This window comes from Rhinatrema bivittatum, chromosome 2 (genome assembly GCF_901001135.1).
Source record: "Rhinatrema bivittatum chromosome 2, aRhiBiv1.1, whole genome shotgun sequence".
Lineage (NCBI taxonomy): Eukaryota > Metazoa > Chordata > Amphibia > Gymnophiona > Rhinatrematidae > Rhinatrema > Rhinatrema bivittatum.
In genome coordinates, this window is record NC_042616.1 from 85,862,356 (window position 1) to 85,884,948 (window position 22,593).

The 22,593-nt window shown below is 41.5% G+C and overlaps 1 protein-coding gene across 13 annotated transcripts in view; it reads left to right on the forward strand.

Annotated features, from left to right (window-relative positions):
* LOC115084076 (sodium channel protein type 5 subunit alpha-like) overlaps nucleotides 1-22,593 on the forward strand; it is a 1,049,386-nt gene that overhangs the window by 958,006 nt on the left and 68,787 nt on the right. For all 13 annotated transcript variants that reach the window (XM_029588401.1, XM_029588411.1, XM_029588408.1 and 10 more), the window contains 3 exons: nucleotides 4,836-4,889; nucleotides 19,416-19,553; nucleotides 20,917-21,021. In XM_029588401.1, the coding sequence (XP_029444261.1) occupies nucleotides 4,836-4,889; nucleotides 19,416-19,553; nucleotides 20,917-21,021 (297 nt within the window). The remainder of the gene's footprint in view (nucleotides 1-4,835; nucleotides 4,890-19,415; nucleotides 19,554-20,916; nucleotides 21,022-22,593) is intronic.

A 22,593-nucleotide genomic window follows, 5' to 3' on the forward strand; every position in this document is an offset into this window, starting at 1 on the left:
ACCCTTGGCCTAGTGCGGGATTAGTAGGCTCCCTGGTAAGACCCAGAGAACGCCCACCACCAGGAGGTGGAGCACAAGAGGAGACAGAGGCTAGCTGGAGCATCGCCACTAGCAACCCTAGGTACCCCCGGGTTGAGCCCTTGGGTACCCAGGCCGACTGGTCTTAGGTGGGCCTCACAGGATCTCCTTGATAGGAAGTTCAGGGGTGTGCCCACCACGATCAAGAGTGTGCGGTCGATTCTCAGGCCAGAAGTCGTGGGTGCCTGAGAAGGCCAGAAGAGAGTATCTGAATGTATGGCAAGGATCAAGGCCAGATTCAAGGAAGCGTGGTCAGCCAATGCAAGGGTCAGAGCCAGTAATCAGTCCATGGATAGTCAGGCAAAACAGGGGTCAGTTACCAGTAGTCAGTCCGTGGGTAGTCAGCCAAAGCAGAGGTCAAGTTCCAGGAAACAGTCAGATGTGGTCGAGTTCAGGCAGAGGTTAGTTCCAGGCAGCGTGCGGACATGGTCGGTAATCAGGTAGAGGTCAGTTCCAGGCAGTGTGCAGACGTGGTCGTAGAACAGGCAGAAGGTAAGAACATAAGAACATGACATACTGGGTCAGACCAAGGGTCCATCAAGCCCAGCATCCTGTTTCCAACAGTGGCTGATCCAGTCCATAAGAACCTGGCAAGTACCCAAAAACTAAGTCTAGTCCATGTTACCGTTGCTAGTAATAGCAGTGGCTATTTTCTAAGTCAACTTAATTAATAGCAGGTAATGGACTTCTCCTCCAAGAACTTATCCAATCCTTTTTTAAACACAGCTATACTAACTGCACTAACTACATCCTCTGGCAACAAATTCCAGAGTTTAATTGTGCATTGAGTAAAAAAGAACTTTCTCCGATTAGTTTTAAATGTGCTACATGCTAACTTCATGGAGTGCCCCCTAGTCTTTCTATTACCTGAAAGAGTAAATACCTGATTCACATCTACCCGTTCTAGACCTCTCATGATTTTAAACACTTCTATCATATCCCCCCTCAGCCATCTCTTCTCCAAGCTGAAAAGTCCTTACCTCTTTAGTCTTTCCTCATAGGCGAGCTGTTCCATTCCCCTTATCATTTTGGTAGCCCTTCTCTGTACCTTCTCCAACGCAAAAATATATTTTTTGAGATGCAGCGACCAGAATTGTACACAGTATTCAAGGTGCTGTCTCACCATGGAGCGATACAGAGGCATTATGATATTTTCCGTTTTATTCACCATTCCCTTTCTAATAATTCCCAACATTCTGTTTGCTTTTTTGACTGCTGCGGCACACTGAACCAACGATTTCAATGTGTTATCCACTATGACACCTAGATCTCTTTCTTGGGTTGTAGCACCTAATATGGAACCCAACATTGTGTAATTATAGCATGGGTTATTTTTCCCTATATGCATCACCTTGCACTTATCCACATTAAATTTCATCTGCCATTTGGATGCCCAATTTTCCAGTCTCACAAGGTCTTCCTGCAATTTATCACAATCTGCTTGTGATTTAACTACTCTGAACAATTTTGTGTCATCTGCAAATTTGATTTTCTCACTCGTAGTATTTCTTTCCAGATCATTTATAAATATATTGAAAAGTAAGGGTCCCAATACAGATCCCTGAGGCACCACACTGTCCAGTCCCTTCCACTGAGAAAATTGTCCATTTTCTCAGGTACAATGGATGATTTTAATGATAGGTTCAAATTTTTACTAATAGGTCTGAAATTTCATTTTTTAGTTCCTTCAGAACTCTGGGGTGTATACCATCCGGTCCAGGTGATTTAGTACTCATCAGTTTGTCAATCAGGTCTACCACATCTTCTAGGTTCACCGTGATTTGATTCAGTCCGTCTGAATCATTGCCCATAAAAGTCTTCTCCAGTACGTGTACCTCCCCAACATCCTCTTCTGTAAACACTGAAGCAAAGAAATCATTTAATCTTTCCTCGATGGCCTTATCTTCTCTAAGTGCCCCTTTAACCCCTCGATCATCTAACAGTCCAACTGACTCCCTCACAGGCTTTCTGCTTCGGATATATTTTAAAAAGTTTTTACTGTGAGTTTTTGCCTCTACGGCCAACTTCTTTTCAAATTCTCTCTTAGCCTGTCTTATCAATGTCTTACATTTAACTTGCCAACGTTTATGCATTATCCTATTTTCTTCTGTTGGATCCTTCTTCCAATTTTTGAATGAAGATCTTTTGGTCAGAGGCAGGCAGCGATCAACGTAGTCAAAGGGAAGCCGAGGTCAGTACCAATAAGACAGTCCGAAAGATACTACCTGGGGAGACGAGAAGACAGGAGGACGCTGGAACAGGAGGACATTGAACAGGAACAGAAGGACGCTGGAACAGGACTGGAACGATACTGGAACAAAGGCTGGAACGAGACTGGAAACACAGACTGGAATGCAGAGGCAAACTAGAAATCAATAGGATCGACCCGATTGCCAAGGCAAGGAAGTCAGGGTACGAGCTTCCTGTTATAGTACGATCAATCAGGGTGTGCCGCGGAGCTGGGATCTGCCCCTGGCCCTTTAAGGTGCCAAGCGGTCCGCGGATGTCTAGGGGCAGGGTCAACGCCACGGAGGACACTGAGCCCTGCCGTGAGGCCTGTCTGGAGGACGAAGGCCCGGCGACCGCCGCCACGGGACACTGAGGCCTAGCTGTGCTTGCAGGGGAGGACAACCTGGGACTCTTGGAGGAGCTGGAGAGGTGAGCAGGCCTGGGCGCGGGCCGAGCACGGACGGGAAGCGCAACACTGTGAACTTCATTTTGAAGTTTTCCATACCTTGCTGCTTGTCGCTACTGCTGCCCACTGCTACAAAATGCAGGGTTTTTCCCGGTTACTGCTGATTTATGTTTTGTATTATTTATCAGCAGTTAATGACTAGATGGGGAAAACACTTTTCTGTTAAATTTTTTGTTTAAACTGAAGCCCTTTGGATAGGAGGCTGAGTCCCAATGATTTCACTTTCTCAATTAGTGGGGTACATATCACTTTTATTGATCATGTTCCAAATTTGGATTTTCAGTTTAATCCCTGCTTGAATTATAATAACCAAATCAGGTCTATATTATCAATTTGTTTTATCACATTTAAAATGCTTTGTCATCTCAAGCATTTATTGGATCAGGCTGATTTTTGCGTGCTTGTACAAGCATACAAACCACGCTTAATTATTGCAATACTGTATATATGGGTCTTCCTAAAAGTTGTGTTAAGAGCTTTACAACTGTTGCAAAACTCTGTAGCTTCATCATGAGAACATGAATTTCCTGCATTGCAGCATCTTCAATGGCTCCCTATAGTACAAAGAACAAAATTTAAGATTCCTGTTTTTCTCTATGGATCAATGCAGGAAAAAACCCTGGTTTAGCTAACAACTTTACTTCAAGAATGTATTCCCACATGCTTATTTCATTCTGCTAATGGTTATGTTCTAGAAATGCCCAACATGAAGTTGGCCCAATCAGGAAATGAGGAGGCGTGCCTTTTCCATTGTAGGGCCTAGAATATGGAAGATACCATAAGAGCTTCGAGCCATGACTGATTTTAAATTATTTAGTAAAACGCTAAAGGCTTTTTATTTTATAAAATTTCCGTGATTATTACTGATGTTATTTGAGATGGCTAACTTAGCTCCTCCAGTTATGCCCCCAGAAAGCCCCTAATTTATCCAGCCAAATTTTAGTTGGATAAAAAGTTATCTGGCTAGAATTTATCCAAATAAATCCCTAAATATTCATTTAGCCAGATAACTTCTGAGTTATCTGCCTAAATGCCGTTGACTATGGGCCTCAGTGTGTATAATTGCACCTTCAGAAAGATACTGCATAAACCATTTGACGTGGGTCCAGAGGGTGACTACTAAAATGATCAGTAGTCTTTATTCTAAAGCATATGGGGGGACAGACGTAAAGATCTAAACATGTATTCCCTAGAGAAAAGGTAAGATGGAAACATGATAGAGACATTTAAAAATCTCTATGGTTTCTATGCATAACAGGTGGGCCTCTTTCCACAGAAAGGAGGGTCTAGAATGAGGAGTCATGGAATGAGAGTGAAAGGGGGTAGACTCAGGAGTAAACTGATACATATTTCTTCACAAAGAGAGTAATGAATGCATGGAACAGCCTCTCCCTGGAGGTAGTGGAGGCACGAACAGTATCTGAATACAAGAAAGCATGGGCTATATATACAGGGGATCTCAAAGGGATGGTAAAGCTGAATTATTTGGTGTGTGGATAGGCAGACTTGATAGGGCTGTATGGTCTTTTTTTTGCCTTCACATTTCTCTGTTTCTATATTCTGTCCTAGTATTTTAATCTGTTACCTAGCCAGAGTGAGACCTCGTCTTGTATCACATGACTTTTTAATTTCCTAAGGTGTCTCTTGTGAGGGACTTTTTCAAATGCCTTCTTAAAATCCAAATACACAATGTTGACTAGCTCACCTTTCTGAATATGGTGCTTCTTTAGAAACACAAAATAGAAAGATTATAGTGAAGTGAGTCCGTGTCCTATTGTGTCGATCCACTTATCAGAAATAATTTGATTTGGTACTGTCTCTACAAGTTAATATATAGAGATTTTTTTGTCAGTAAAATAGTATAGTAAATTGAAATTAGTCGATATCAACATTTGCATTTTTTATCTCTTCCTTTACAAGATTCTTTCAGTAAGATGGTATCATTTTTTTAAGTTACAGGGAAACATGGCAGTTTTTCTATATTTAAGGAAAATATGTAACATAAAGCAGAAGAAACATTTGAGCTACGGTTTTCTCAATTAAATTCTAATTTTGTTTTCAGGCTACATTTAAAGGATGGATGGATATCATGTATGCAGCAGTTGATTCGCGTGAGGTATGTCAGTAAAATTAATGCTGTATTTTAAACCTCACTTCCATGTTTTATTTGTGTTTGTGCTCCATCCTAGCTAACATTGCCAGCTGTGAATGTCTAAGAAGTATGCTATGTTCAATGGCTCGTCTGTCTTGTCAGAATCTATTCTTTTCTCTAATTGATGCACGTTTCGCCAATAACATATTAGCAAAATCATCTTACTAGCTGTTCTATATTACAGTATTCCTTTGTTAATGGTTTTGTACATATAATTATGGTGCAAGGCTTTTAGGAAAAAAAAATTACTCATTCCTTAGAACTCATAACAGGTTTCGGGTTGATGACACTATAAAGTACAGAGTACAGATACTGGCAGTGCCAGCTTTCCTCTCCTGCTCTGTTAGTGTGCCTCCCCTCTGCTCATATAGGTCATCTCTAATAGGAAAGAAGACAGTTGTATGCATTTATGTGCCCATTTAATCTTTGGCCTCATTATTGAGATTACAAGTAGAATTCAATTAGTGTCAATAGTGATGCTTTTAATGAAGCAGAAAACTATCAGTTGGCAACTGTGCTAAGTTATTTCATGTAGTCGACTGAAAAGCCTTTGGAAGTTAATGACTTCCAGTTACTACTAACTTGGCTTGGATTTAGACTCAAACATAGAGTCTCAAGCAAACTCTGTATCAACTGACTGAGTCATTTGTCTCCTAAAAGTACAATCTTCCATATCCTACACAAGGAAGTCTTTCATAATAATCCTGTACCATATGTAAAGATTTTGTCACATTAACTTTAAATAGTCCCTTTTCAGATTCTCTAAAATATGTATTATCTTCTGTTGATTTTATCTTTCATTTGAACAATGCTTTGAATACTTCTGAGGTCATAGTTTGATGGATGAGGGCTGATCATTCTGAAACTAGCAACACCATCCACTGTACAACCTTTCAGTACATAGTAGCTGGCCTTGCCATAGCTCTGTGAGACTTTTAAATGATGCGCTTCAAAGCAGTATAAATTGATATTTCTGCATCAATGTAATCCCAAAGAAGTATTTTGAACTTCTCCACAAAATAATTAACTTCCTTCTCTAGAAACCCATTCATTTAAATTTCTAGTGTTGCCCACCATAATACCATGAGGAATATAAACCAAAGAAGCCAAAGTCCTCAGAAGTATTTATTAAAGAGGTAATATTCCAGTAAGTGCCCGACTCAAGGCCTGAGTTTTGCCCAACCACGGGCTGCTTCAGGGGCTGTTCATGACAGATTTTGTCAATTGACAGGAAACAATACAGTTATCTCATACCTCATCCAGTAATGGAAAATCATTAAAAAAGGACGTGTTCCAATTTGTTTATGAAGACACTTTAAAAGTTGCGTAATGCAGGTACATACAAAATTGAATGAAATTGCTCCAGATCACACAGTGTTATGGTTTAAAACCAGTGGGTAATGACTAGATGAGCTTAGCACGGCAATTCATGTTTTAGAATGAAAGTAAAAAACAGTGATGGACAACATATTGCCGGTAACTAAAGAAAACCTATGCGCCACGGTCCTATTAAAAAAGGTTGTCAGTCATGCATATAAGACTTACTGGAATATTGCCTCTGTAATAAATACTTCTGAGGACTTCGGCTTCTTTGGTTTTTATTCCTCACGGCTTTGCTATACTGACTTCCTTCCTGTTTTTTGGGCCCACCATAAAACCATGCCACCACAAGATAATAATCAGTTCCTGGATTTCTTACTCCAAGGATTCTGCAAGATAAAAAGAGATTAAAGGACTTTTGGAAAGCAGTTAGAAAATAGGACTGAATGGACATCTTACAACAACATGGAGCTAAATGAACAAAAGGTACATCTTTGTACTTGTGGTAAACATCCAGTGCTCTTAATTCAAATTACCACACCACTACTGGCATCTGCACAGCAGAGTTAAGGCAAATATATAGCATCTTCTACATATTCTAGCAGTTGTAACTCTTCTGAGTGTAGTGTTTGGGTTAAAGAAGAATGGGGAAGGGAAGAGAGGCAGGAGATTATTTCAAATTATTCCTCGGGACAGTTTCTCCTAATGGGTTTGTTGTGTGCATAACTTGTCAGGAGTGAACCTCATTCATACTCCATGGTATGTTGGGGATGATCTCAGTCTCTCAAATTTACTGTTAATGCCCTTCTTAGTGTGCCAAAGAGAACCTTGTTTTGGAGTTCATAGGGTGTAATCTTAACAGTCAGTATATCAATGTACGCATGGGAATTTTTCCTAATCAGGCTAGTGGCACCCAGTATAATTGGGACGATTTCTGTATCTTTGTGCCACATTTTTTTGGTCTCTGATAACATCTTTTGGTACTTAAGGATCCTTGTTTTCTCCTTATGATCCACAGAATACTCACTAGGTACTGACACCTCTAGCAGCAATTCTGTTCTTGTGTTCTCCTATACCACTTCTCCTTCACACATCAGTCTTCCTCTTGCTGGGAATAGAAATGTCCCAGGTGATCACCACTTCTTCGTTCTCTTCTTTTTTTTTTTTTTTTTTTAATTTAATATTTATTCATTTTCAATATTCACATCAAGTAAACATTTTGCATTGCGTAGATTTATATACACAAATTAGATTCACTATCATAAACTTTTCATTACTTACTCAGTTTAAATCAACAAAGTTCTCATCTATTATTCTAAGCAATCCTGAGGGGGTTTACATTAACGGTTTACAAGAAATAAAAAAAACCACTCTTTTCACTATAATATTAGGCCGTCACATGAATGCAATAAGACTTTTCATTTAATGCTACAATTACTCCAGATTTTGGGGGCTACTTGGTTCAAGGAACTTCTGTAATTGAACAGGTTAAAAAAAATATATACTTCGCATTCAGATGTTTAACGATACACTTACTAGGATACCTCAGGCTAATATTGGAGCCCCTTGCAACTACTTCGGGCCTCAGAGACAGAAATGTCTTATGTCTCTCCTGAGTAATACAGGATATGTCTGGATAAATCCAAATCTGGACAAATCTTTTTCCCATAATAAACTTCCTCCCTGTTTCGCATAAATCTCTTTAGAATCAGGTCTCTATCTGCTGAAAAGGTATTCTTCGTTCTATTCTATTAAGGTTATACTCCCAATGTTTGCTTGGTACATTGATATTATAATGTTTAAACAGCTTTGAAAAATAAGACATATATGCTCTCTCTCTCTTCTTCACTATTTTAACATTTGAATTCATTGATGCCATTAAGTATGCCTGATGGCCTATTATGGTAGCTCTGTAAGTATAATCAATTTCAATAAGACCCACACCACCTTCAGCTCTAGGGATGTACAATCTTGGCATGCACTGGTTCTTATAAATTTCCTGATGGTTATATTTTTTAGGTCAGCCTACTATTCCAAAACTAATAATGCAGGAATTGCAAGCTGGTTAATCTTATGTCTTATTTCATATTGTTAAAGCATTTTTCAGTATCAGTCTTACCTTCCCATAGTATTCTTTTTATGATCTTTTATCTCAATACTTTATGCTGAATTTCCACCTTCTTCTGTTCCTAGTTATTTATATATACACCTCCCTGCTCCAATTCTTATATTGCAATCTTCGGACAGGAAGGTATTTTCAGTTGTGCTTAATTTTCCTTTAAGGAAAGTTGCCTTAGCAAAAAGTCTAATGTTATCCTGATGTCATCTGACACACTATACAAAGTTGTTTTGTTAAATGAGCAACACATGAACTGTAGAGTTTCAAATCATCAACAAACAGTAATTGAGATACCATTAGTAGAGGATTGCTCACTCTAGGATTAAGGCTAATTCCATAACCCAAGGAGTTAACAAGAGTTCTCAGTGGGTTTAATGCCAGACAGAACAAAAGCGGTGACAGGGAATCTCCCTGAAATATTCCTTGCTGGACCTTAATAGTGGAGATGACATATTGTCCATCCTCATAATTCAGAGTGACTACAGTCTGCCACATTTTCATGGTGAACTTGTACTCTATCAGGATTCACATTATATAATTCAAGGCAATTTATTATCCAAGAATGTGGGACACTATCAAAGGCTTTCTTATAATCAATCCATGCTATACTGCAGATTCATCTATGTAATCATTTGGTCATAAAGGCTATACTAGCATGAGCTATCTCTGGTTTCATATGTTCCTCTTATGTTACCTCTTCTGTTGATTGCCAAAATTTTATTTAAATTAATGTGATGATATATTCTATCTGCATCAATTGCAGTAAACAGCTTATAGATTATAGTCAAGCAGGTTATTGGTCGATAGATTTTAGGGATGTTATTTGGCTCTCCTTTTGGCAGGAGAAGTGGTCTTCCTGTACTTAGCTATTGTGGAGTTCATTCTGGCAGTCTGATCAACTGATTTTACAATTAGCCAGATCTTGATGGAGAAAGGTCAAATATTTGATCCAAAAGTTGGGCACTCCATCAGGGCCAGTACACTTCGTAACTTCAGGCCATTCCATAGTTTTGCGGTTTCCCTGTTCTGTACTCCCCTTTTATGCTGGGCAACCATTCTGCTTTCCTCTTATGATCTACAGGATCTTCATACAAATTTCTCCAAAACTGTTCTGTTTCTTCTCTAAAATTGCTTTTCCTCCTATATGAAAAGTGAAATGTGCTCGTAAAGATATACAGACATATCCTCATGCAACTTTGTAAGAAGATATCAGATACTTGCTTGGGTAGAGTGGAATAAATAAATATAGGGGGAGGGTATTTAAAAGCCATTTAGATGGATAACTCACGTTATCCATCTAAATGGTTTAAATGGCATATTGAGCCTCTTATCTAGCTAAGTCATAGCCAGATATGTTGTTATCTGGATATAATTTAGCCAGATATAAAAGGGGCGTTTTGGGGGCATTCCAGGGAGGGGTCCCATTATCCAGCTAACTTGGCCATATTAAAGAAATCACAAAGTGGCCTGTCCCCCCCCCCCCCCAATCTTGTTGCTACTTACCTCGGTCTCCCCTCCCTTGCAGCTGCAGCCAGTCCCCTGCGTCCGCGGCGTCCCACGGCATCCTCAGGCCCTTCGGGGCCTTCCACTTTGCGCAGCTCATCACGTTGGGGTTCGGCGTCGGGTCCTCCTCTAGGCGTGCACGGATCGCCCAGCCCTTTAAAGGGCCAAGCGAGGGAATCTCCACCGCGGCACGTGACGATGATGTCACCTGAGCCCTGTATAAAAGGCAGGGCTCAGGCTCCAGTTCCTTGCCTTGGCAAATGGGTTGTCTCATTCGTGAGAAGCTAGTTGCCATCCTGTGATCCTGCTTCCTTGATCCTGTGCTTGTTCTTGCATTCCCGTCCTTGTTCCAGTGTTCCTGCGTTCCTTGTTCCAATGCTTGTTCCAGGGTTCCTGCATTCCTGTCTTCCTGTGTCTTGCAGTGCTCCTGCGTTCCTGTCTTCCCGTGGTCCTTCCAGTGTTCCAGCGTCTGTTCCTGATTCCTGTTCCACGTTCCACTACCCAGGTTGTACCTTTTCGGACTGATACTCGGTACTGACCTCGGCTTGCCTTTGACCTCGTTTGGACCACTGCCTGGAACTGACCTCTGCTTGCTACTGACCATGCATGGACTGATACCTGGAACAGACCTCTGCTTGCTACTGACCACGCTCAGATTGATTCCTGGAACCGACCTCTGCTTGCTACTGACCACACTTGGACTGATACCTGGAACTGACCCTTGCTTTGGCTGACCACCCTCGGATGGATACCCTGGCTTTGACCCTTGTGCTCCACTCAGACACTCTATTTGCATCTCCTGTGACCACCTGGCCTACCTGCTCTGACACTACCCGTGGCCTACTAGACCACTAGGTGCTGCCTATCCTGTCCGGAGGACCTTCTGTTCCTGCTCTGTACCTGTTGTCTCCGGTACTCCTTGTTCCGGTCTAGCTCGCCTCTTCAGCGACAGCCATGCACCTTTACTCTTGGTGGGCACACCGCTACCTCTCCGGGAGACCCCTAGAGGCCCACCTAAGCTCAGGCGGTCTGGGTACCCAAGGACTCAACCCACGGAAACCCCGGACTGTTATTGGTGAAGCTCCAGCTTCCCTCTGTCTCCTCATGTGCTCCACCTCCTGGCGGCAGGCACCCTCTGGGAACCCTCAGAGAGCCGTACCCATCCTGCGCCAGGCGAAGGTTCCACCTCCAGTGCAACACATCTCCCTCCCACCCGAGTTGCAAAGGCCCTCCAGGGCCAACCTTTCCAACCTCCTAACCCCCCCCCCCCCACCCAGTACCTTTATTTAAAGTTAATGGCCAGGTTGGTTGTTGCCTCCTACCATAATCCAGGCCTGGTGCTTCTGGAGTGCTTCTGCCATTGCTAGGCAACTATTATGGAACCTCCATCGTAGTTGCCTGGCAATGGCAGAAGTGTCCCCAGAAGTGTCCTACTGAATATGGACCCCTATAATGTTCAGAGTTTTTAGAGACTGATATACCAGTTTAGGTTGATGGTTAATGTTCTATTGAAGACTAAAAGAAAAATATTTGGTATCGGCAATGATGGCAGATGTAATAAGTATCTTATAGAAGGACACTCATAGTTTCCCTTTGAAAATTCTCATGGGTAATGTTAACACAGATCTTTGAACTTGTGTTTTGTGTGTGTGACAGGGCTTTGTCAATCACTAACATTGTCTCCTAAGTATTTTTCTAGAAAGGAGCAATAGGAGGGGTTATTGATTACTAGGATTCCTCTTCTTGCCATAACCCCACTTTTTTGGGGAAAGGCATGTATGGGAAATAAAAATCCCCATGAGCATGCTCAGTCTTCTGAGGGTCTGGAGATACAGAAGAGTTAGAAGAGAAGGTAGAGATTTCCCCAGGATCTCAAGACAGTGATTTTGGAGTTATTGAGAGGAGAATAAATTTTGACTGTGGGATCCTTTGCCTCATCCCTGGAGGTTTGGATCTATTGTTAGGACTTTTTGGAACTAGACAAGAGATTTTTGATTCAGACTGGTTCAGCCTGGATGGAATGGCATTCCCCCAGTATTCTGGAAGACTGAATGCAGAAAGATCTTTTTACCTGAGCTAAAAAAGAAGCAAGGTTGAAGAGAGTATTGTTAGGATTCAAGGGTTTCATGGACCCTTGGCCCGAGGTGAGGGTTGATACCACCTGTGGGAAGGAGCCCCACAGGTCCTCACTGTCAGGAGATGAGGCCAGCTGTAGCAGGAGGTCTGGTAGTAGTGGCAGAGAGATAGGGTGTCCTGCATCACAGCCACATGATCGCAGGAGCTAGTAGAGAGGATGCTGTGGGGTATCCCGAAGAGCGGGGTAGAGACACGGTTTGGAGGGACCCCACAGTACTCAGGCAGGACTGGAGATACAAGTACCAGAGCAGGAGCCTTCGACAGAGGAGCGCTAGGCAGGCCCCAAGGAGCGGGGAGCGCAAGTCAGGAACTTCAGGAGGAATACAGCAGAGACTGTCTCGAGGAGCGGGACAGCGTAGTGAGCGAGGCTCTGGTGTGATGACGCAAGCTGACCCGAGAAGCGGGGACGCCCGAGTCAAATCTCCAAAGTAGTAACGTAAGCCGCCCTGAGGAGTGGGGCTGCGCACGATGGAATCTCTGGTAGAGAAACAAGATATTGCCCCAAGGAGTGGGAAGCGTGGAGAATAGTCACTATGTAGAACGTAGGCACTGCCCCAAGGAGCAGGGAAGCACGGAGCACAGTCACTATGTAGAAAGTAGGCACTGCCCCGAGGAGCGGGGAAGCACGGAGTGCAGTCTCCAAAACAGGAAGATGGTCCGAGGGGCAACCCTGAGAAGCAGGGAAGCCGGCAGGCAGGGTCTCTGGAAGGCGCAGGAGTTAACCCGAAGAGCAGGGAAGCCTGGAGACAGGGTTCCTGAGGAGCGGGTACACGAGCTAGAGTCCAGAGCCACAGGCAGATCCGATGCAGGAAGCACGGGTCCGAGGAGACAGGTGAAGGAACTCATTGCCAAGTCAGCTAGCAAGGGGCGAAGGAAGTCCTTATGAATCCCAACCTAGTGATGTCATCAGTTGGGGATGCCCCTGAGGTTCCCGCCATTGGGCCTTCAAAGGGAGGCCCGGTGGAGCACGTATCTAGGAAGCCCAGAATCGGCATGGGTGGCGGCAGCATCCCGGCCGCCAAGAGGAGCCTTGAGAACCCAGAGATATGTGGCGGTAGCAGCTAGCCCCAGCCACGAGCTGACCCAAAGAGGAGAGCAGAGCAGCACATGTAGTGAGTTGAATCGGTCGCAGCTGTCTGCGACTGACAGTCATAACAAGTATTAATTGGACTATTGTGGTAGAGACATCCAAGAAGAAAGATTGGATTCTTGTATAGAAGAAATGTGGATATTTTTGATCAGCTCATGCTGAATTTACAGTCTAGCTATCCTACCCTCATCGATGAGGATATATTTGGTGTGAATGATGATACAGTAGATTAAGAAGAAGACTAAAATGGATAAGGAGACAATTGCTTTCTTCGTTTTAATATTTTTTATGCTATTTTTTATTTTCTCAGTCTTGACTTGGACATTCATATAAGAACATAAGAACATAAGAAATTGCCATGCTGGGTCAGACCAAGGGTCCATCAAGCCCAGCATCCTGTTTCCAACAGAGGCCAAACCGGGGATAATTCGGAAATCATTAGCTTCGGTGATTTTTTACATATAGGCACATGGACTATGTTTGCTTTTAATGGAACCTCTCTGTTGGGATGCCCTAACTCTCCTGTTTCATTAGTATCCTTCAAGGATACATTTCTCCGAACCATGCACTGCTGAGTGACTGTCGGCTTTCCCCCTTGTTCTAGTTTAAAAGCTGTTCTATCTCCTTTTTGAAAATTAGTGCCAGCAGCTTGGTTCCACACTGGTTAAGGTGGAGCCCATCCTTTCGGAAAAGTCTCCCCTTTCCCCAAAAGTTTCCCCAGTTCCTAATAAAGCTGAATCCCTCTTCCCTGCACCATCGTCTCATCCACACATTGAAACTCTGGAGCTCTGCCTGCCTCTGGGAACCTGCACATGGAACAGGAAGCATTTCAGAGAATGCCACCCTGGAGGTTCTGGATTTCTGCTTCCTACCTAAAATCCTAAATTCGGCTTCCAGAACCTCTCTCCCACATTTTCCTATGTCGTTGGTGCCCACATGTACCACGACAGCCGGCTCCTCCCCAGCACTGTCTATAATCCTATCTAGGTGACGCGTGAGGTCTGCCACCTTCGCACCAGGCAGGCAAGTTACCAGGCGGTCCTCACGTCACGTCACACTTTTGGATGCCGCTTGTTTTTATTTTGCATCCAGTGCAAGGTATGAATGGATGGTCTCTGGTTTGGGTCTTGTTTTCTACCCCTTTTGTTGCTTTTGGCTTCTTTGCTCCTATTCTCTACAATTTAGCAACTGTTGTGGAGATTTTTGAGCTGGAGTGTGATAGTGATTGACCATGCCAGGGTCCCTGAAAGTTAATTCTTTTTCCACATCTAGACTTGGAGCCAGACCCGTAGCACCCCTGGTCTATGCACGCAGGAAACTAGGATGATGACAAGCCCTTTATTAAAATGCCCGACTCTGGCCGAGTTTCGCTCCCTTGCACAGAGCTGCCTCAGGGGCAATTCATTTTACCAGGACTTGATTTGGTCAATGTAGAAAATATCGCATTGATTATGCCTTCGGTGCAGACGAATTCCCACTCAAACACATAGACTTTCTCTTATCAGCATAGTATTGCTACGTAATAGCTGCTTTGAAGTAAAAAACGTTCTGTACATGACAAATTTAAATAGACGAGCCGTCTTTTAGCTAAAAGATGGCTCGTCCATGTTTATGTCATTGCTAAAATAATACATTACACCTCTATCATTATTAAAGATTCTGCATTAAAAGCACATGCTAATGCATATTTTAAACATATGTTTTTGCAGCGCTTTAATGAGCCATTCACATAGAATTTTCAAAACAATTTACTTGGATAAATTGGTTATCTGAAAATTACCTTTACTCAGTCTGGCTAAATGTATGCCTGGGGTTCCACAGTGTTCTTACATATAGCCAGTTTGAAGGAAGAGATTCATTTGGGCATGTTTTGGGCAGGATCATAAAATACAAGAATAGATTATATAATCAAATCTTCCTGTGCTATTTTCCACATACATTTTACCCACATGTACCTAGTTTCCTGTGGACCCAAAAAACAAAGCGGTAGCCGATCCAGTGAGCTGTGTAACAGTGACGACAATAGGAATCGGATGATGACAAGCCCTTTATTGAAATGCCCGACTCTGGCCGAGTTTCGCTCCCTTGCACAGAGCTGCCTCAGGGGCAATTCATTTTACCAGGACTTGATTTGGTCAATGTAGAAAATATCGCATTGATTATGCCTTCGGTGCAGACGAATTCCCACTCAAACACATAGACTTTCTCTTATCAGCATAGTATTGCTACGTAATAGCTGCTTTGAAGTAAAAAACGTTCTGTACATGACAAATTTAAATAGACGAGCCGTCTTTTAGCTAAAAGACGGCTTTTAGCTAAAAGACGTCTTTTAGCTAAAAGACGGCTCGTCTTTTAGCTAATCCAAACTTTACTACATTTAATGAACAGATTAGCACGATTTTGCATTTGAATCTGCTTACTTAGTTATTAGTGTTAAAATGCATATTATTGAAAAAAATCTGTAACCTGTAAAGCTTGTTAGTGCCACTTTAACTCACATTCAGCACTAATGCAAGCTTTTAGCACATATTAACAAGTTATTGGCGTTTAATAAATATGAGGTAAATTTTAAAAGGGCCGCACGGGTGTCCATGTGCACACAGTTCCCGGTACGCACACTTGAACACGCCGACTTTATAACATGCGCGTCGCCATGGCATGTTATAAAATCGGCTACCCATGCGCACCTGCGCGCCCAATTTTATATCGGTGCCACATTTATTTTATTTATTTATTTATTTATTTATTTATTTAGTGGTTTTTATATACCGATATCCGTTTGCACATCGTATCAGTTCACATAGAACTAAGAGAGCGACGCCAGGTAACAAGGTGAAGCTTTTCCACTGAACATGGATCAGCAAACTTTTACAAGGAACATGGAATAATTACTGGTTACAAAGGCTTATATAGGGAGCCAGGTATAAGATTGAATATATAAAGGAGGCAATGTTTACAATAGACATTAGGATGCGGAAAGAGCTGTATCTCTACAGGTGCCAACCCGTGCATGCAAGGGGGGGGGGGGGGGGATTTTGTTAAAAACGCGTGGTGACGCAGTCGGGCCTTTGCCCAGTTCCCTCCCAGTCCGCTTCAATAAAGGAGCGGACTGGGAGGGAACTTTCCTATCCCCCTAACTAACTTTCTTCCTTTTTCCTCTCTCTACTCCAACCCCTAAACCCACCCTAACTAACCTATTATTTTTTGTTGTGGAACTTACTTCATCTGAAAGAGCTGAAATAAGTTTTGCACACTGGCCAGCTGATGGCATGCACTTCACCAGGACAGCACAAAATGATGCTGTCCTGGCCGGCCCCCGTCCTGCCCCTTTTCAAAACCCCAGCTCTTCCGCGTGTACCGGAAGATACGCATATGGCTGGGCTGTTCTGAAAAACCGTTTAGCACGTGCTCAGCCCTGCCATACGTATCTCCCGGTATTTGCGTGTGTCAAATTTTGAAAATTAACCCGTAAGTGCCTAAGGTACTTTATAGGGATTGGAATGTTTCTGAATAAGGAAAGACTGAGGCAATTGGGAATATTTAGCTAGAAAAGAAAGAATAAGCAACATGATTACTATCTAGTAACTTTAAATACTTATAATAGTTAGTGCATGGATTTCTTAGGCCGCATATTCATTTTTGGCACTATTTAAAATTATATTGTACATAGACATTCTTTCCTATTATATAGCTCTGGTTCTCAACCCAGTCCTCAGGATCCACTCAGCCAGTAATCTCTAACTTCTCATCCCATGCAGCTACAGTACCTGAGGATTGGAGTGTGGCCAACAGAATGCACATTTTTAAAAAGTGTTACAAAGGTGACCCAGGAAACTACAGACTTGTAAGCCTGCTGTTAGGACCAGGCAAAATGGTAGAAGCTATTTTGAAAAACAAAATTACTGACCATCTGGAAAGATGCAGACTAATGAGGCAGAGCCAACATAGATTAGGCAAAGGGAAGTCTTGTCTTACAAATCTGTTAGGTTTTTTAGTGAAAGGGGTTAACAAACATGGGACAAGAGTGAGTCAGTTGATAGAGTGTATCTGGATTTTCAAAAGATGTTTTTCAATGTCCCTCATAAGGAAATTAAAGAGTCACGGGGTAGGAGATTATGTCCTATTTTGGATTGGTAACTGGCTAAAGGATAGGAAACCGAGAATAGGTCTAAATGGTTACGTCTCTCAATGGAGAAAGGTAAACAGTGGCGTGCCTCAAAGATCTGTACTTAGATCAGTGCTTTTTAACATATGTACAATTGATCTGGAAAAGGTAATGGTGAGTGGGGTGACCAAAGTCTCAGATGACACAAAATTGGGCAGACTTGTAATATCACTCATTTATGGAGAATTGCAAAAAGCCCTTACAAAACTGGGAGATTAGACATCAAAACGGCTGATGAAATTAAATGTGGACAAGTGCAAAGTGATGCATAAAGAAAAGAATAATCTAAACTATAGGTAGTGGTACATGATCCTGGATTCCGTATTAGGTGTCACCAAACAGGAAAAAAATCTTGAAATTATTGTGGACAATGCTTTGAAATCCTCAGCTCAATGCATAGTGATAGTCAAAAAAGCAAACAGAATGGTAAGTATTATTATGAAAGAAATTGAAAATAAAACAGAGGATATCATAATGCCTCTGTATCGATCCATAGCCTTGACTATTGTGTGCAGTTCTGGTTGCCCCCTCTCAAAAAAAATTATAGTGGAAATAGAAAAGGAACAGAGAAGAGCAATCAGAATGATAAAGGGGATGGAACAGCTCCCCTATGAGGTGTGGCTAAACTTTCAGGCAAATTGCACATTTACAGACAAGACTGATATGCATTAAGGGGTCGATGCAATAAATTAGTGTAGAAAGCAGGCACTGAACAGTCAGTGCCCGCTCTCTTAACTTGCCCTAGGTGCCCCCAAGGGGGCGCCATGATATCTAAATTAGGGGGTCACGTTAGCAAGGAGGCACTTCCTTGCTAATTAGAACCCAATCGGTTTTCGTAATTCGGCCGTCCGCCGGCAAGGAAAACTGATGCTGAGTTTATCGACGTTGGTTTTCCTTACTGGCGGTCAGCCATCACGAAAACCTATGCCGAGATTATCGGCATCGTTTTTCCTGACCGGCGGACGGCCATCACAAAAACCAACGCCGATAGACCCGGCGTCGGTTTTCCTTACCGGCGGATGGCAGTCACAAAAATCGACGCCAGGTTTATCAGCGTTGGTTTTCATGATGGCTGACCGCCAGTAAGGAAAATCGATGCCGAGGGTTCAGGAAGCGAACGCTTGTCAGTCAAGTGCCGTTTCCTGAACCCAACTGTCTATTTTCTTTTTTATCTTTTTTTGTTTCTTTAATTTTTCATCCTACTTGTACTTGTTTTTGATGTACTCAGCTATTAACGCCTGCTCCAGGCAGGCTTTAATAGATGACAGTTAAATGTGTGTCTGAGACGCACATTTTTTTTTTTTTTGCATCGGGAGTGAATGCCCTATAGCCTCATTCACATGCATTTGCACATGATAAGTGCTATTAGATTCACTCCGTGTTGGACACGCATTGAATATGCGTTAATCCCCTCATTGCATTAGGGGATTGATAAGCGCCTATTCTACCCTTGTCAGACTGCAAGTTAACAGTGCTATCGGCTGAGCACACTGTATTGCATTGGCCCCTAAGACTGTACGTGTTTGTACATCCTGCAGTTCACCTCCACGAAAAAAAGACAGTGAACCCTATGTTTGTTTAAATTTCAATGCATTATTTGTATCTGCTTTGATTACATAGGAAGACTTGCTTATTTGCTGCTGAAGGTCTAAGGCCCTGGGCCCTCTTGTTATAAAAGACTCTGGGAAATATGAATAATCTTAAACTAATTAGGGCTTGCTAACATTTTAAGCCTCGAGCATGATGCCAAACAAAGCAGGGTGAATAGTAAACAGCGTACCAAAGGATCCAGCCTCAAGATCCAAGCTGAAATTCAACACTAACCATATTTTGCCTTTTGGTAGTGCTTTGTCTCCATAATCACGTTTCTTTATTCCCAAATCGTATTAGATGCACAACCAAAATTAAAGTAGAGCTTGAATATCCCCAGCTGTTTTAGCCTTTAAAACTCTTTTCTTGAGCAACACTGAATTTATAAAATAATAATAAAAAAATGTATGACTAGTATATATGTACTGTAACATTTGCTTAATATGAATTTTCAAAATTATTGTGGCATATTCCCATCAACAAGGATTTCATTTTCGTGTGAACAATTAGCAAGTTTAGTCCTATTTTTGTGTAAATAGGTTTCCCTCTGTTTCTTTGTTTCAATAGGTAGAGGAACAGCCCATATATGAAATAAACAAGTATATGTATATCTACTTTGTGATTTTTATCATCTTTGGTTCTTTCTTCACATTGAACCTTTTCATTGGTGTCATTATCGATAATTTCAACCAACAAAAGAAAAAGATAAGTATCCAGTGTGTTTGTCATGTGCATGAATCAAGTCAAGAGCAGCATGCCAGCAACATGTTAAAAAGGGGTTCTGAATTTACCTCATGAATTGGTCCTGGGATCAGAGGCTATCAGGTGCTGCATGCCAAGCAAGCTTAACAAAACACCCCATTACATCAAAACATCATATATTATTTGAATTTCTTGTTTTTTGGGTTGTTTTTTTTACTTTACCAATTGCATAATTAATGTAGCTCACAGCGAGAATGAACCAAGTTCAGGAAAAGCATATCTGATGTTCATTCTCCAGTAGTTAAGGGACATTAAACCCTGCAGTGATGCCTGTTCGTAGTTATTTTATTGGTGGAAAACTGAGTATGCACAATTTCTGTTCATTCTCTTCATTTTTATATATTTATAATTATTTTAACTTTTCTAAAGCCAGACTACATGGAAGCTCCACACTCAAACAACTGCTACATGATAGTGTTTAAATGAGTGTACAAACATGGTACCTGTTTGAATGAGGAAGTATTTTTTTGCCATATTTGTTTTAATTTGTTTAGTCCAGATTGGTATCAACAATATGCTAAACCATTTAGATATGTCAACAAAATATTGCATATTCAACTTTTACTAGTAAAGTTTTACATGAAGGCATATGATTACTTTATTGTAACATTTTTATGCAAATGTAAACCAATATCCACCTAACCAAAAAATGACTAAAGCAGAGAAATCATAGGGCACCAAAGTAATGAAATGATTTAAAAAAAAAAAAAAAAAAAGTCCATTAAGGACAAAAGAGCAGAAGAGAGAGAAATGGAAATGAGGGCAGAGGGACCCAGAACAGCAATTTGGGTAATTTAGGGCTGGCTGAAAATATTCAAGAGGATTCATACAGTTTAAGTTTTAAAATATTGATCAGCTAGAGCAAATGGGTCATTCTTTACTGTGCGATGTGCAGCTGCACTGCAGCCTGGGAGAAACCGCACCGCCACAATGTGGTTGACTGCCCACTATCGCCCCCGCCCCTTTTTTGTTCACGACACATCATTTCGCAATAAATATAGCAGAATGATGAACATAGGGGTAAATAAGAAAATTGCACATTGCATCTAAATGGATATTTCCTTCCTACCTCTGATCCAGCAGACCATACCTTGGGGCCATTTATTCTAACTCCTGTCTATTTCCTGGCCTCAGTATATCCCTTCCTTCTACCACTACTCTTCTAAGATCCTGATTAGCTGTCATGATAAAGTGTGTCAGTTAGAGAAAAAAAAAACAATGAACAAAAAAGGAGAAAAATAAAGAGCTTCTCTCTCATAACAAACCTCTGAGCCTGAAAAATAACTGTTCCCTGATTTTCCTATACTTAGGTGGACAAGATATTTTTATGACTGAGGAACAGAAAAAATATTACAATGCAATGAAAAAGCTGGGATCCAAGAAGCCCCAAAAACCTATACCAAGACCTTTGGTAAGCACATCTAAATGATGTATGGTTAGTCCATGAATGCCCTGAATGCAATCAACTCCATCCTCTGACTGTTTATTTTCAGCTTAATACAGTCATAAGCACTCAACATGTAACACTTTGAACTAGTGCTGATCACAAGATATATTAAGTTACATTCACTATTGTAATAATCAAAATACCGTAGATAGAAATAAAAAGAAGTGGATGTAGTGTATCATGACAAGAACTCATAATACAAAGTATACAACAGGAGTTCCCAAACGGTCCTCAAGGACAGTAACCCAGTCGGATATTCAGGATTTCCACAATGAATATGCATGAGACCTGTTTGTAAGTACTACCTCCATTGTACACGAAAAGATATCATGCATATTCATTGTGAAAATTCTGAAAACCCAACTGAGTCTGAGGACTCCTTATAAACAGTAATAATCATTCTTCTTATAGTATTTAGTACTGGATATTTTGGCAAACTATACTCGCCAGCGCTCAATGAATAAGGCCAAATGAAAAAAATTGTATTTTTTTCACTTCACTAAACAAGCTTCATCCACCTTTACTCTACTTATTGTTCAACTACTATGTTTGCAACACTCTTTTATTCAGTTAACCATGTGGTAACTGGCATCATAGTTGTCAGTTTAATTAGAGCTATTAATATAAGCTTATTGCAACAAAGGTGATTTTAAAATAAATAATTGTTGAAGGACCAAAGATGTTCAATCCCCAATCCTTCAACTACACTCCTTCCCCACACTCAATCCTCAGTCCTTTCTCCCCTCCTCTGTTCAAACTACCCTTCCCTCCATGTCCTCCATCTTCACCCTCCCAACCAAGCCTCAATCATTTCCATCAGCCTCCATCCAGAAACCTCCTTTGGCTTAAGGGGAATGACTGAAGCCAATGTGCAAGATAAGTGCCTTCTAGTTTACATAAGAAATTGCCATGCTGGGTCAGACTAAGGGTCCATTAAGCCCAGCATCCTGTTTCTACCAGAGGCCAAACCAGGTCACAAGAACCTGGCAAGTACCCAAACACCAAGAAGATCCCATGCTACTGATGCAATTAATAACAGCGGCGGCTATTACCTAAATAAACTTGATTAATAGTAGTTAATGGACTTTTCCTCCAAGAACATATCCAAGCCTTTTTTGAACCCAGCTACACTAACTGCACTAACCACATCCTCTGGCAACAAATTCCAGAGCTTAATTGTGTGTTAAGTGAAACAGAATTTTCTCCGATGAGTCTTAAATGTGCTACTTGCTAACTTCATGGAATGCCCCCTGGTCCTTCTATTATCCAAAAGTGTAATTAACCAATTCACATCTTCTCGTTCAAGACCTCTTATGATCTTAAAGACCTCTATCATATGCCCCCTCAGCTGTCTCTTCTCCAAGCTGAATAGCCCTAAATTCTTCAGCCTTTCCTCATAGGGGAGCTGTTCCATTCCCTTTATCATTTTGGTTGCCCTTCTCTGTTACCTTCTCCATCGCAACTATATCTTTTTTGAGATGCATCAATCAGAATTGTACACAGTATTCAAGGTGTGGTCTCATCTTGGAGCAATAC